General features: G+C 32.5%; 1 protein-coding gene across 2 annotated transcripts in view; it reads left to right on the top strand.

The window, feature by feature from the left end:
* adp (WD and tetratricopeptide repeats 1) overlaps positions 1–15052 on the top strand; it is a 159379-nt gene that overhangs the window by 63891 nt on the left and 80436 nt on the right. For both annotated transcript variants that reach the window (XM_085807293.1, XM_085807292.1), the window contains exons 10-13: positions 4940–5087; positions 6218–6388; positions 6574–6712; positions 6882–6972. In XM_085807293.1, coding sequence (XP_085663419.1) covers positions 4940–5087; positions 6218–6388; positions 6574–6712; positions 6882–6972 — 549 coding nt within the window. The remainder of the gene's footprint in view (positions 1–4939; positions 5088–6217; positions 6389–6573; positions 6713–6881; positions 6973–15052) is intronic.

A 15052-nucleotide genomic window follows, 5' to 3' on the forward strand; every position in this document is an offset into this window, starting at 1 on the left:
GAAGTTAAACAAATTTATGCTAAAATGAATGATTCTTCAATAACGAGGTATTTTACACTGGTGTGCAAAACTTAAGCAACAGGTGTTCTTTTTGCCATAACTCCACGAGAAATATGAGAGACATGAAATTCAGAAATGTGAGACAGCAGTTTGTATCTTTAATGATGGTAAAACCATGGGTGCACAAAAATGAATACAATGCATACAGTATGGAATCAAACAAAAAAGGCTTTATTGAACTCATAGTATCGTTACACATGACTGTCTGTACAAGAGGAAGAACAACAAGCAGATATTCCTTAGCATGGGATATGCCCTCCCATTACTGCAATGGTTGCTTCGCACCATCTCTCCATACTCAGCACCAGACTGTCTTGACAGATCTTGAGGTAAGGGTGTCCATTCTTCAATCACTGTTTCAGTTTGGTGTTCCCGGAGAAGGTAATCTGGCCGCAAGCCATCTCCCCAAAGCATTCCACACATGTTCTATTGGATTTAAATAAGGGGAGTATGCTGACCAATCCTTTCGAGTGATATCTTCACTTTTTGCTAGCTTCTGAACAGCAAGAGTCCGTTGTTAGCCGTGCATTGTCATCCATAAAATCAGTCTGCTCCGATGGCACCATAGAACAGACGCTTATGGGGAAGGATCACCTCCTGACAATAGCGATCTCCGGTTACAGAAACTCTGTCGTAAATAGGGAGCTCTGTGCACCCGTTCAGCATAATGCCTCCCCAGACAAAATCTCCAGGACCACCATAACCGTCTCTTTCCATGATGTTACTGGAATGAAACTATCCTGGGATCCTGGAATGAAACCATTACTGGGATGAAACCAACCTCTCTCCAAATGCGCAGTTTTCATGCTCCTTGCACCATTCTGAACGGTGTCGTCGATGGCGAACTTTAAAAGGGATGCAGCATAAAGGATGGCGGGCGAATAGGCTACTTTGTGAAGGCGTCTGGACACGATAAACCGCAACACTTGTCGCCTCGTTACTGTATACAGTTGTTGAGCTATGGTGCTTGCTGACTGGTTTTGGGCTCTTTTTACCTGCAGGACGATATATCGGTCATCCACTGCAGTTGTTTTCCTGGGACGGCCACCACCAACCTTTCTAACAGCTGTACTTATGATTTGGAAGGTTTTCCAAGCGTGCAAAACGACGCTTTTGTTCATCCCAAACTCTTCAGCTACACTGGTCATATTACGCCTCTTCTCCAGCTTTTCCATCATTCTTCCAGGTGTGAAGTCATCCAGGTGATTTCTTCTAACCATATTTCACGAAAGAACTCACTTGTACTTGCAGTGAATGTCTTTAATTGCGTCTACGTCCTTTCTTTTATTGTAGACGTCAGCCTGCTGACCGCACGTGTTTTGCATACACTCATGTCGCCTGTGACGTTTTGTTCTTGACATTTGCATACGTATGGACTTTCTACTGAATTGTGTGTTCATTGTACTCATCGCAAGAACCTCTTTTTTGCAATTTCGTGGCTATCTGATTAAAATTTATATTGTTGCTAAAGTTTTGTACACCAGTGTATTTAGTGCCGAAGTGAAATTAAGAATCGGGACTCTACACATGTGCGGGGGAGGGAGGGGTCAGATGTTTATGCATAAAGCACACATACACTAAATAAATAAATTAATTAATAAATAAAAATTTGGCGATTGCTTTGTTGTCCAGATTTTATATCATTCTGGATATTGGACATCCGGATCTCTGACTTTGTACTGTACAGTATTTTTTCAACAAGTTAACTAAACTGTATCAATTTCTCTAAACACAATTCTGTAATTGATTTATATACAGTGATATGTAGCTGGTCATTATTGCATATTGTTGTATTTCTGTGTGCCAGTTCACAGTAGTTAGATGATGCTATACAACTTTGTAACTGGGTATTTGCTTTTGTCTTCCTTGATTACAGAGAATGATTTGGCAACCTCTAATTTTTTGTTAGGAAACACTATAATCACTTCTTTTCAGTTTGACATTCTTACCTTTCTAGATATATTGTTATTAGCGATTTTTCCTTCTGAAATGAAATGGGTGCATATGAACTTTTCTTTCAACCCTTTATATGTATGTAATATAAAACTTTTAACCATCTTGTAAAATCCCCTTGAACTCTTTTTAATCAGAGAATTCTTTTCTCCTGTGCCATGTCCACTTAATTCTTTCAAATTCTTTTCATAGATGAAAGAACCACTAGAGAACTATTGGTATTTCACAGTAACGTGGGATAATTCTTCGACACATCTAAAAGTCTGATGCATTTGTGTCTCTTGTGCTTTGTTTTATGTCTCTTCGAACTTCGATCACCAAGTGTGTTACAGCTGCTATTTTGTTGTTGTTATTGTTTAACAAATTAAAGCAAAGCACATGAGGGCTGTGTACCTAAGAAGGGAAACTCTTTGTGACGGACTTTTTATGGAAAGGAGTATCGTATTTCATGTCATATATGTGGTAAGTCGTCATTATTTGAATCCAATTTTAGGCTGTTCTTGGCTAACAGTGCGCCAATGTTTTGGCTGTAATTCGGAGGTTTCATGCCAAGTTTGATGATGTATGAAAGGGTGACACTGAGACCTTTTATAGCATAGTTTTGTGGAAAGATGTATTCCAGCAAATACAGCAATTGTTCAGTTACATTTTAACATAAACTCCATCGCAATTAACACATCTGTCATATCATGGCATAAATTTTTAGATCCCTGTGAATCCTTAGAATTCTGCCATGTAATGCTGATGCAACAAGACAAAACACAATGCCATTTTGTTTAATAGCCCATTGCAGTTATCACAATATTTGAGAGTAAGATTCAATGTTCATGCTCTCTCCATTGGTTAGGCACTTAATAATGAACAGAACATTCCTCTGCCGCAGAATACAGTTCATATCACTTTCCATGCCAAAATGATCTACTTAAGTTTCATCTTGTTGGAAATCTATTACGATGCCAATATATTGCTTGATATCTGGAGTAAAGTGTACAATCCATGTTTTAATGTTAGTGATGATATAGTCTAGAAAGTTGTTGCTGTCGTCATGATATTTCTGCAGAAATATTGGCGCTGAACTGATGCTCTTTGCTTCATGTTTGGATATCTGCCTGACGCTCCATGATAGGCTGCAGAGTTTCGTAAAAATGAAGCAAGAATTCTCTTAAATGTGAAGTTGTGTTCATCCTACAAGGTAACGACTGGTGACCACCCTTTGCACTTCTCATTATGTGCTTTATTTGACTCTCTAAAAATTGACTGCAAGAGTGTTGCATCATCTGCGTGCTCAGGGCATCTAGCATACACTAAACACGGTTGACAATGAATTTTGGTTAGTACTATACATTTTGTTTCAAACAAAGCTGTTAATTACTTTCTTGTGCCTCCTTTAAAATTAGTTGCTATTCAATGTTTTTTTCCCTTAATAGCTGACAGGTTTCATAATTTTTCATGCATTTTTGTGTTGATTATAGTATAGCCGTGGTTTTTTGTTTAGCTAATATGAGTTCATTTGGTGTGAATAATAATTTTCCATTTTGTAATCATGTGTTGAAGTTTTTGTTGTTTTACACACATTAAAAGATTTAGAATTTCCTGTAGTAATGTTTTAGAAATTACTAGTTTATCTTATATTTAAACTAAAGTCATTAAATATAGACAAGATAATCATGTTGAAAAAAGGTATATGCTTAGAGTAAATTATTATGTAGCTTTTGCTTAATGTATATCAACTTGTTTGCTTTTATGTTTAAAGCAGTACTTTTATAGCAGTTTGATGCAATTAAGAAACTTATCTCATGCATTATAAGATCACTTATGTTCTGCTATCAGCACTACAAAGTAAGTAATTTTAGAGAATTTAGATAAACAACTTGAGTATCTGTATTTGTCATAGAAACCGCGAATTATTTCAGTAGCTGCTTCCCTTTTTTGACAAGAAATATGATACAGTACAAACAATGTTTATGCATTATGATGCTCATTCAGCTAATATAAACATATTGCAATATAGTACTGTGTTATGTTTTATTACATTGCACAATATCCTCCCTAGATATATACATATCTAGGGAGAGATATCCCTAGATATATAGTTTAGTAACAGTAGAAATATTTTTTACTATAAATACTGATATTTCAAATGCCTAGACACTTGTAACTTAGATGTACTCGTTTGGAATGGGCCAAACCCATCAGCTATTTAGTTGTCTCCATCTGATTTTGTGTGTTCTGTTTCTAAAATTGTGTTTGGAAGTATTTGGCACATATCTGGCAGACATAACCTTTCAGGTTGTGTGCCGAAAAATCTAACCAATCAAACAACCAACCATTTAGCTGTCTCATCACTGAGAATATTGTCCAGGGTGCACCACAGGGGGTATTGTGTGAATCCAGTTTTTTATGGTAGATATCCAAGGGGATAAAACAGGATCTTCTATCTATCTTCCCCTACCACCAACCCCTTGAGAGGACTTTTGGGCTCAACATTATTTTGAATGCCTCCACATATGACCAAAAGGCTCTATACACATGAAATCATTCATGCTTTCTCTGGGATTCAAACTGTACATTTACAGACATCCATGCCATCTTGAAGATTCTATGACAGCCAGATCCCCTTGCCACCATACAAAGGCGATGGCATACTTGAGACATAAAACTCAGCAGTGATATGAAGATGCTGGTGATCTGTTTCGAGTGATGCAAAGTTTCATAAGGTGTGAGTGTTGTGCAAAAATATAAATGTTTACTTTGTACTATGCTTTTTATTGCTACAAACATGTATTTGAATGATAATGGTACTGAATTTTCAACCCTCTGCTCTTAAATCTGGAATGTGGACAAAGAGTGCATTATTATTAATTACATGCATATCCAGCATTAATCGCGTATACTTCCAAAGTGTACTTTTTCTATTATTTTTCAGATAAATTCTGCCATTCAGATGAGGGTGCATCTCCTAAAAACGGTACAACTAATGGTATGACAACAAATGGAGTGTATGCGTCTCGCTTTTGTCAAGATGTATCTGCATCTTCATCTCTACCAGAACAATCGGATTATTCTAAGAAGTGGTAATGATAATTAAATTTTTGCTATGTATTTTAAAATATATTATTTTCAAATATAGAGTATGTATTGTTTGAAATTAGTAAACTGTTTTTTAATTGGCATAAACAATCATTCTCATTCCATGAAAATGAATTTGATTGTTTTTCCAAGCATCAAGTAACATGAATGAAGCTGTAAATCAAAATTCAAAGTAAATGAAATTCCTTGAACTAAAGATTACATCGATATGAATAATTTCTGTTTACTTGATCAAACTGCATTTCAATTTAATTTTGTTATTCAGTAATTCAATTTAATTTTATTTGGTTTTCCTTGCTTTTGTATCTAGTTTCTCGATTGTATTGGAAGCACCATTTTTCATTTTCAGTTACGATGGACTGTAATAACAGCTATATACCATGCTGAGGAAGCTGACACATAATTCTATTTTCTATTGCTTTTGTTCTTCAATATGTGGTGAGGGAGAAACAGTGCACAAATTTTCTGTGTGCCTAACTCCTTGGTGGCAATGGTTCTAGCAGTTTCACAATTAAATATCCAATTCTTTCACCATCATTCAATATTTTCATCTTCCCATTATTGATTTTACCCCATTTGGAGCAGAATTTTCATATTTTTCTTTTTCATATGCCGTTTATTAATAATGTGCTAAAAGCTACTGCTTGAATGGCTACATACCAAAAAAGTATCTAAACATGCTTGCAGATGTTAGCTGAGATAATACCACATGCATGTTGCTGTGTGTGTTACAGTTCCCATTATAAAATATAAAGATGATTGGCTTATTGTCAAGTAAGGCCTTTTATTTGCAGTGGCTTTAATTTATTCAAGACTTTTTGAAATTCTTTTGTGTGGAATTTGTTTTGGCAACTTCTACATTTTATCATTAAAGCATATTTTACTGTTTATCATTAAATGGTTCTTGATGCAATTTCATTAATTTTTACATTTATCTTCTCTCCTATTTTTTTCCTTATATTTAAATAAAAATAATTATTCAATAAGAATCTCAAATAGAGTGCATATTTCAATTTTTTATACTTTTATAATTTTTTAATGACAATTTTTGAATATTGAAAAGAACAGCTACAATAAATAATTTATAGGCAGTAAAACTACCCTTTTATTTCAGTTCTCAATCTTTACCTCCTGATATTGAAAAGCTGAAAAAAATGGCAAATGAAGCATTTGAGAAACAGTTGTATACTCTGGCTATTGGTTTGTATAGTAAAGGCATTATAATGTATCCAAAGGGAGCATGTCTTTTTGGCAATAGAGCTGCAGCATACATCAAGCGTGGATGGTAAGCATCTGTGTAAATTTGTGTAAATGTTTCCTTGTTATCCTTAGGTAATGTAATTATTTAGGCTTGTCCTCTCGACTTTTATTATGCTTTTATAATGGGTATGTATTATGCACAAACATATTAAATCTGTGTATCGCATGTAATTGCAAATCTGTAATAATCTTATTTATTATTAATATTAGGGATGGTGATTATTATGCTGCAATTCGTGATTGCCATGCCGCTATCAAATTAAATCCAGAGTATTTGAAGGCACATTTTCGGTTAGCTCAATGCTTGCATAAGCTGCGCTGGATGAAAGAAGCAATGGATTGTATCCAGGTATGTATGTGCATGGATAGTGTCTGTGTAGAGATCATAGCATTTTGTATTTGATTTGTGCAAAGTGTGCATTATGATGTAATGATCTATGAAAAATTACATACATTTATTCTTTATGATATTGACTTCAGGGCTGCAATATATCAATAATTGAAAATTTTTTTTACAGGCATTCAAACTTAAATTTCCTGATTATGCCCGAACACGAGCATTTGAATCTTTTGAGGCTGATGTAAAAATTGCAGTATTTGCTGAAATGGGTGAGTGAACAACTGATATACCTAAGATACAATAACACGCGAAACAAATATTAATTTAGAAATAAAAAAAAAAAAAAAAACCCTGCAATAAAATCTTCACAAATCCTTTCAAGCAACTTAAAACATTTGCTTATCCCATCTTCTGCGAATTGTGCCAGGTATAGCATTATATGCTCTTCCAGATTCTTCTTATTGCCAGATTATATGCTCTTCCCGAAATTCATAAAAGTGGTATTCCTTTCTACCCTATTTTGTCAAATTTACGTACTGTCTCATATCTGTTAACTAAATATTTAGTTTCTAGATTTTCAACTCGATTAGGCAATAACATTTACACCATAAAAAATTCAATAGAGTTTGTAAAAGAGGTTTAAAACATTTCTCCTAGAAGTTTACTTATGGTTTCTTTTGATGTAAAATCATTATTCACCAATGTTCCAGTGGAGGGTGTGTTAAGATGTCTACAAACTAGACTTCATGAATTTCATTTCTCTTGCATCGAAATTAATGAGCTAATTTCTCTCACACAACTCTGTTTGAAACAAACACATTTTGTTTTCCAAAATAAATATTACAAGCAGACTGAGGGATTAGGCATGGGAAGCCCCATCAGTCCCATCCTGCCTGCCTGATATCTACATGCATTATTATTAAAAATTCCCCGGTATAGTTCCGCTATGTAGACGATACTTTTACCCTGTTTGAAGGTAATAAAGATGATTTAAATAGAGTTCTTTCAGCAATGAATTCCATTGATCTTGCTATCCAGTTCACTTTTGAACTTGAGACTTGCAATTCTCTTCCGTTTCTCGACATTCTGGTCACATGTAACACATTCAACTTTAGTACTATTGTTTACCGTAAACCTTCATTGGTTTGCCTTCCACCGCACTTCAAATCATGTCATCCGACTAAACAAAAGTTAGCTTCATTTTATTCCTATGTTTTCCGTGCTCTTCAAGTTTGTTCCTCCAGACTATCTCTTGATGAAGAACTAAATTATTTAAAAGCAATAGCTATTGACAGGGGCTTTTCACCCAACATTATTAAATCAAGCAGTTAAAAAAATTTCATCTCAACACACCAAAAGGCACACTCTTGTTTTAGGAGATTATAAAAATTCTGTTGTCATTCCCTTCTTTCCATCAATTAGCTATAAAGTTGCATGTATTTTGCAGAAATTTAACTTTTGGGTTGTTTATTCTTCCATCGATAAAATTCCGAGTTCCATACTCAAGGACCCCTTTCCGGATATGAATTCCTGGGGTTATTTACAGCATTCCTTGTCGGTGTGGTTTAATTTACATTGGACAAACTAAGAGAGCCTTAAAATTTTGTGTTAAGGAACATGAAACATATGTGAGAAAAAAAGAAACACAGAAGTCCTCTGTTGCCCAGCACTGTTGGTCAGAAAATTACATTTTCCATTTTTCTTCAGCCAAAATTATTTTTAAAAATAATCTTCTATTGGTGAATTAAGATTTTCTAGAGGCGTTTCACATTCCAAAAAATCTTTCTGCTTCTAGTTAACAACCCTAATTCCAATTCATCTTTGCCTTCAGCCTTTAGCCCTCCAAGCGGCAAGGCCGTATATATGCGTCTAAATATTTTGGTCCTCATAAGGGCATGGCAGGATATATACGTAAGCATAAATTTTGGCACGAAACAGCAAAGCAGCATATATGCTTCCTGTCTCAGAGTGCCCTCTCTGCTCTTAACGTAAACTGACAGGTGATAATTTTTCTGTGCAATAGGTAACTGATGAGAGGAAACTAACTATTTGCTAGGGGCAAATGGGTTTTATTGTTAGGTTTTGAATAACAACTCAGAATAAATAGCTCACTTAAAACTTCCAGCTGTTCTGTGCTTATACCAGCTATAATTAACTTAAATGTTTATGTACATAAAGAGAATTTTCATTTTCCAGCCTAATTATTCTCCAAATTTTAGATACAGTTTGGCAAATTGTAATTGGAATTACAATTAAAATTGCAAGAAACAGTAATTGTGATTGCAATAATATTTTGAAACGTGATTTCAATTACATTGCAATTGTAATTAGCTTATGCAATTACTTTGCAATTACAATTAGAACATAAAATTTTAATTTTTTCATTTTAACAGTAATGTATGTAATTGCATTTTAATTCTTAAATCTATTTACAATTACAATGCAATGATAATCAGAAAGATTATAATTATATAATCTAATTGCATTTATAAATTTTATTGCATCTAATCACAACTACAATAAAACTGTAATTGCAAATATATTTTTATTATATTAGCTAATTACAACATAATTTTAACTGCAATTGCAGTAAGTAATTATAACTATGTAATTAGGAAAGTAATAGTCTCTGATAATTGGAATTACTTAACCTAGTGAAATCAAGATCATAATTGTAATTGTAATAAAATTATGCAGTTACTAAGTAGTTGTAGTTAAAAAGTAGCTGTTTTTAAATTACAATTACAATTTATGTAATTTCATTTAAATTACAGTTACTCTGTATTTGTTGCAATTTCATAATCTAATTGCAGACATATAATATAATTACAATTACACTGTAATTGTAACTCCAGTAAATATAGATATGCAATTAGGATAGTAGTTCTTTCTGATCAAAGCAGTTACGTAGCCCAGGAATATCATGATCTTAATTGCAAATGTAATTGTAGAATGCAATTGAAAACACATAGTAATTGTAATAATATTATGCAATTATTTTGTAATTACAATGTAACAATTTTTAATTACATATACATTTTATGCAAATGCATTTTAATTGTGAAATCTAATTGGATAAACAGTATAACTGTAATTATGTAATCTAATAAAAATTACAGTGCAATTGTAATGACCTCGTAATTAAAATTAAACAGCAGATGATTGTAATTATTTAATCGGAAAAGCAATTTCCCCTTATTCCAGTGACATAGGCCAAGGAAATCGTGATGATATTTGAAAATTACAGTAAATCATATTATATCTGAAATGCTTCTGCATTTTGGATGATGAGTTTTGAAATAATACAACGGGATAATCACCTATATAAAAAATATTAATATTTTCTGTCATGTCTTCTGAATCATCTTACATGTATGATTGTGAAACCAGCATAAATTGGAATTTATTTAAAGGAAGTATTTTATATAGACCAAAATGCACATAACGTTAGTAAGCAAATATGTATGTTTATGATCTTCTTCAATATATATGTGAATTTAAATTACAAGATTAAGGCAAAGCAAGCAAAGAGTATATGCCTGTGCAAAGGGATGTTTTTGCGAAGGATTTGTTAGGGAAGCTTGTCCTTGTTTTACATGACACAAAAAGTAAATCATAAAAATTACATTTATCCTTTCCTTTTCAGAAAGAGGATCATCAAGGACTAAACTAAGTCTCATAATTTTATCCAACCTATTGCTTTAGCTGGTAAAAAATGACTCTGATCAGCAGTCAGTATGCTTAATTGCTGTGTGTACTAAACATTTTACTAAATCCATTTATTATGAATTACCGCCCAGATGGGAAAGTAGTTCGTGACTCTAGTTGCTGTACCGAAGAGTCTGGGTTCGAATCTCGGATAGGGCATGAATGTAATTTGTTCGTCCTCTTCATAGGAGACAACGGTGGCCCAATTATTAGTTGCCTCCTTAATAATATGACCGGCCTCAGTAGTGATCAATGTCTATAAATGGCTAGTACCTGCCATTGGAAAAAAAAATATTACCAACTGGTCTTTTATTCAACATAACTCACTTTTTCCATAAATAGTTAAAATGCATTATTCAATTATAAGTACTTGCATGAACTATTTTCCACCATTGTTTCATGTGAGAACAAATAAAAGCATAATTTTCTTATGCACCTGTGATTGTTATATTATTTGTACTGCGGTAAAGACTGCAAAGATGCTTCTGTGGAGGACTTTCTAAGGGAAACTGGCTCATGTTCACATCACCCGTTAATAAAAGCAGAAAAAGATCTTTATTTAATTGAATGCAACGAAACATTTAAGAAGAATGATGTACTCATAGAGAACTTTCTAAAATAAAATGATTTGTATTCATGTTACACATAAGGAAATCCACGGAGCTATCTAAACATTTAGATTGTTTGCCAAAATGGGCATCCGATTTGAACTATAGTATTCAAAAGACGACTTATTACTCTGCTGAGCAAAAAATCTAATTGCTTTTGAAGTTATATTGTAATTCGAACAATCATTGTATTACAATTATTATTATTATTTTTTCCCCAACGGCAGATTGTGAACAGTTACAGTGCAACACAGTCCATTAGTCTATACAAGGCCAGAAGTTGCAGTCACTTTATTATGGAGGCATCGAATATGTGGGCCACTATCGCCTCCTATGAAAGGATGAACAGTTAAAGCTATGCCTTCTCCGGGATTTGAACCCAGGCCCTTCGGTATCGCAGTCAGGCTTCCCTAACCACTATACCATCTGGGCGGCACAATTACAATTATAACTGCATTAGTTGTAGTTTTAACTACAATGAATTACCAGCTTTTCTCAGTCAATAACAGATAGCTTAAATTTTAAAGATAAATGGAAGGTCTTATAATTTGTCGAATGACAATATTCTAAGAAAGTGTTGTCTCCAGGGATGGTTGAAGTTTAATTACAGTCGTACATTTCGCACACTCGCAGCACTTGCCCAAAGGCTGTTCCAAGATTATTTCTGTTCATCTCATCCATTAATTTTGGAGGCAGGATCATGTCTACATTTTTTCCCCCTAAGGACAGTATTTTATATAATAGAAAAAAAAAATAATGCGTCTCCCTCAAGGTGCAGGAAACAACGAGTACTGATAAATTTAATTGAAATTACATTATAATTCTAGTTAATACAAATACAATGTTACTTTCACGGTTAGAATTATAGTTTTAATGGCAAAAATGTCAAATGAGTGCTATAGATTAGTATACTTTTACTTATCTTATCACAATATTAAACTTTTAATACCGTTTTATTTTATTTAGTTAATACTGTTTTATTTATCTTGTCACAATATTAAGCTTTTTAAGACTGTCGCTACTGAAAAAATGTTTTACTACTGTCATGAAATGTATATTTGATAATATTTTCTCATTGCTGTTTTTCTTATATATTTTTCTGCATAATTCATAAAAGTTTGCAATCGAAATAATTCTGAGGCTTTTTTAATACTTCTAAATTTTCATGAAATAAAGTTCCATTAAGGTTTACTTGAAGGAAACTCTCAGTGCAAACACTCGAAAAGAAGTTATGCCACATTTATATATTATGAAATGGTTGAATGTACAGTATTTTCTTGTAACAGTAGTGCTCAATATATCACATTTTCTGAGAGAATGCATGTGTTGCCTAAAATGGAATTTAAATCACTATAATCAGAATAATTGGCTAAATTTTTAAATTGTAATTTTTACAGCATCAGTCGAATTAGTGGATTTTATTGAAGATAAAAATTTGTTGATATTGACAAGCTGTATTATTTTTTGTACTATAATGAATGCTGCAAGATGTCAGCAGACCTAATAGCTAGAATAAAATTCAGGATATTGTAACTTTAAAAAAATAAATAAATATATAAAATATAAAAAAGAAGAAGCAGAAAAAGAAAGCGAAAAGGAACTGAATACACTGAAAAAGAGAAGGCTTACCATGGTGAAACATTAGAAACGTGTAGACAAAGTGTTACTACATGTGAGAAAATACTAAGGACAAATTGAAATATATCATAGCTACGTTTAGTGTTTTTTATATTATCTGTATCAATATTAATATAAGTACCGAAAAATACTTAAGAAATAGGTATTTTCAAAAATTTAAAGGGAAAAAATTGCAGTCTGAAAATTTATAGCATAATATCTCAATGAAAATTTTACTATCAAAGTTTTTAAAATTAGCATATTTAAAATAATTTTTAAATTAGAAATATCAAAGTTGTTATTATTATTAATATTATTTTCCTTGTAAGTAAAAATGATATCAAGTGTCTACATCATAAAATTTAATTTCGCATTGCTATTTATTTAACACATAAATCAGCTCGAAACAAATTATAGCATTAAAAGGTCAAGCGTTAATTCTGGATTTCTATTGTGAGAAACATCCTCAGTAGAGTCTCTAAAAATTTTTACTGTTATGTTCATTTCATCCCATTGGGTTCCGCTAACATGCGTATTTCTTCCTGCCGTCTTGAAAAGACAAGTGCAGCATTCTGCAGAGTCTAAAATCTTTAATTTACCTTTCAATTTATTCAATTTGTAATTGTTTAGTTAACTAATTTACTTATTATATTTCTAAATTTTTATTTGATTTAGGAAAAGGTGTAATACACAGGTCTAATTCTTGTCTTCTTTGCATTTTAAGAAGAGGGAAAAACTATATATCGTAGTTTAACATTACCTATTAGGCAGGGTCTAATTTCTAAAATTTCACAGCTCTATGGGAAACCGTCCAGAATGATGAAAAAATACATGCATAAAATAATAAAATGTCAATGTTTAAAATTAAATAAAATGTTAAGAAATAAATAAAACTATTAGTAAATTAAGTAAATTACAAAGAGTTAAATAATAAAGTAAAATGTCAGGTTTTCAGCCCAGCTCCGGTTGGAATTACAATTTCATTGAAAAACAGAGAAACACCAGAGGCAGTATCCAGCGTTTTCAAACAGCAATAATGGGAATAGAAAGAATGCTAGATAAAGCATGAGAACAAGTAAGAAAAACACGTTCCTAACAACAAATGCCTTGCCTATATTACAGCTGTTAAGAACAATATTATGTATATAAATGCTGTTTTACTCCATGCCCTATTTTATCCAATAAACTTGGTAACCGTACAAAAAGATTTTATTCATCTAAAATAGAAGAGAGTTTTGAAAAGAGAGTGGAACTTTTGAAGTAATTTGATTCCTTCGGAAGGTTGCCATGAACATAACAATTTATAACTGTCAACTTTTACAAGTAGGAATCAGATAAACTCTATTGTTTGGTATACCAGGCTGTCTAGTAATGTCTTCGGTACTTAGTTTCCGGGAATGGCGATGTATGCAAGCTTTTTCCTCTTTCTGCCCTAAGAATAAACAGCTCATAGGGGAATTCTGAAAAATATATAACCCTTTCATATATGTACTCATACCCTGATATTAACAATATTGTTTCTTCATTTAGATAGCTTTGAGCATGCAAATTCAGTAAAAAAAAAAAAAAAAAAAAAAAAAAAAAAAAAAAAAAAAAAAACAAGTACCATATTTATAACAAAGCAAGTAGTTATCTCAGTAAATAAAAGGAATTAAGTATCGGCGATGGCAAGATTTTCCCATGGTTCTGCTTGCTTTTATTTACTTAACATTTGATAATGTGAATTGAGATCTCTAAGTAATTTGCGTATTAGAACCCCAAAAAATCTTAAACATGAATTTTGAAGTTTTTGTTTTGGTTTGCTTTATTTTTACTTCAAAGCAAGCAAGAGCTATCTGCTTAAAGGGAGGAATGCCTCCGTAGAGGACATTCTAAGAGAAACTTGCTCGCGTCCACATCACGCACAGGAAAAACTGCAAAAATTCCACTTGAAAGGTAAAGAAAGTATCTATATTTTTAAGAGTGAGATTTTCCTAACAATGGATTTTATCAATTTAATACAAGTGCTGTATTTAATTAAGAATTAAAACAATGTTCTTTTGTGATTTATATAAGGTAACCCTTTCTGTCAAAAATAATTATATGAAAATGCACCGAAATTCACTACCACGTAATTCAGTTCGGAAACTGAGAAGTATCTGTGACATCTTGTCTGATGTAGACAATTTTTAATAAGGTTTTTATGACCGAAATTTGTTTCAAAATATTCAGTATTTCATAACTTCTATCAACCAATCAATAAGATAAAGGTAAACTTCCCTTTCATAAATATGAAACAAGATGAACGAAAAAAAATTGTGGTAAAATGAATTACAAACAATATGTCGACATGACTGACACTGAGCATATGTTTGTTATTTTAATAGTATTTTAATGATCAATTACATGTAACTTTCAATAGGAATTAGGTATTTTA

This window comes from Stegodyphus dumicola, chromosome X1 (genome assembly GCF_044657685.1).
Source record: "Stegodyphus dumicola isolate Sdum_Otavi_A_Nest chromosome X1, ASM4465768v1".
Taxonomy (NCBI): Eukaryota; Metazoa; Arthropoda; class Arachnida; order Araneae; family Eresidae; genus Stegodyphus; species Stegodyphus dumicola.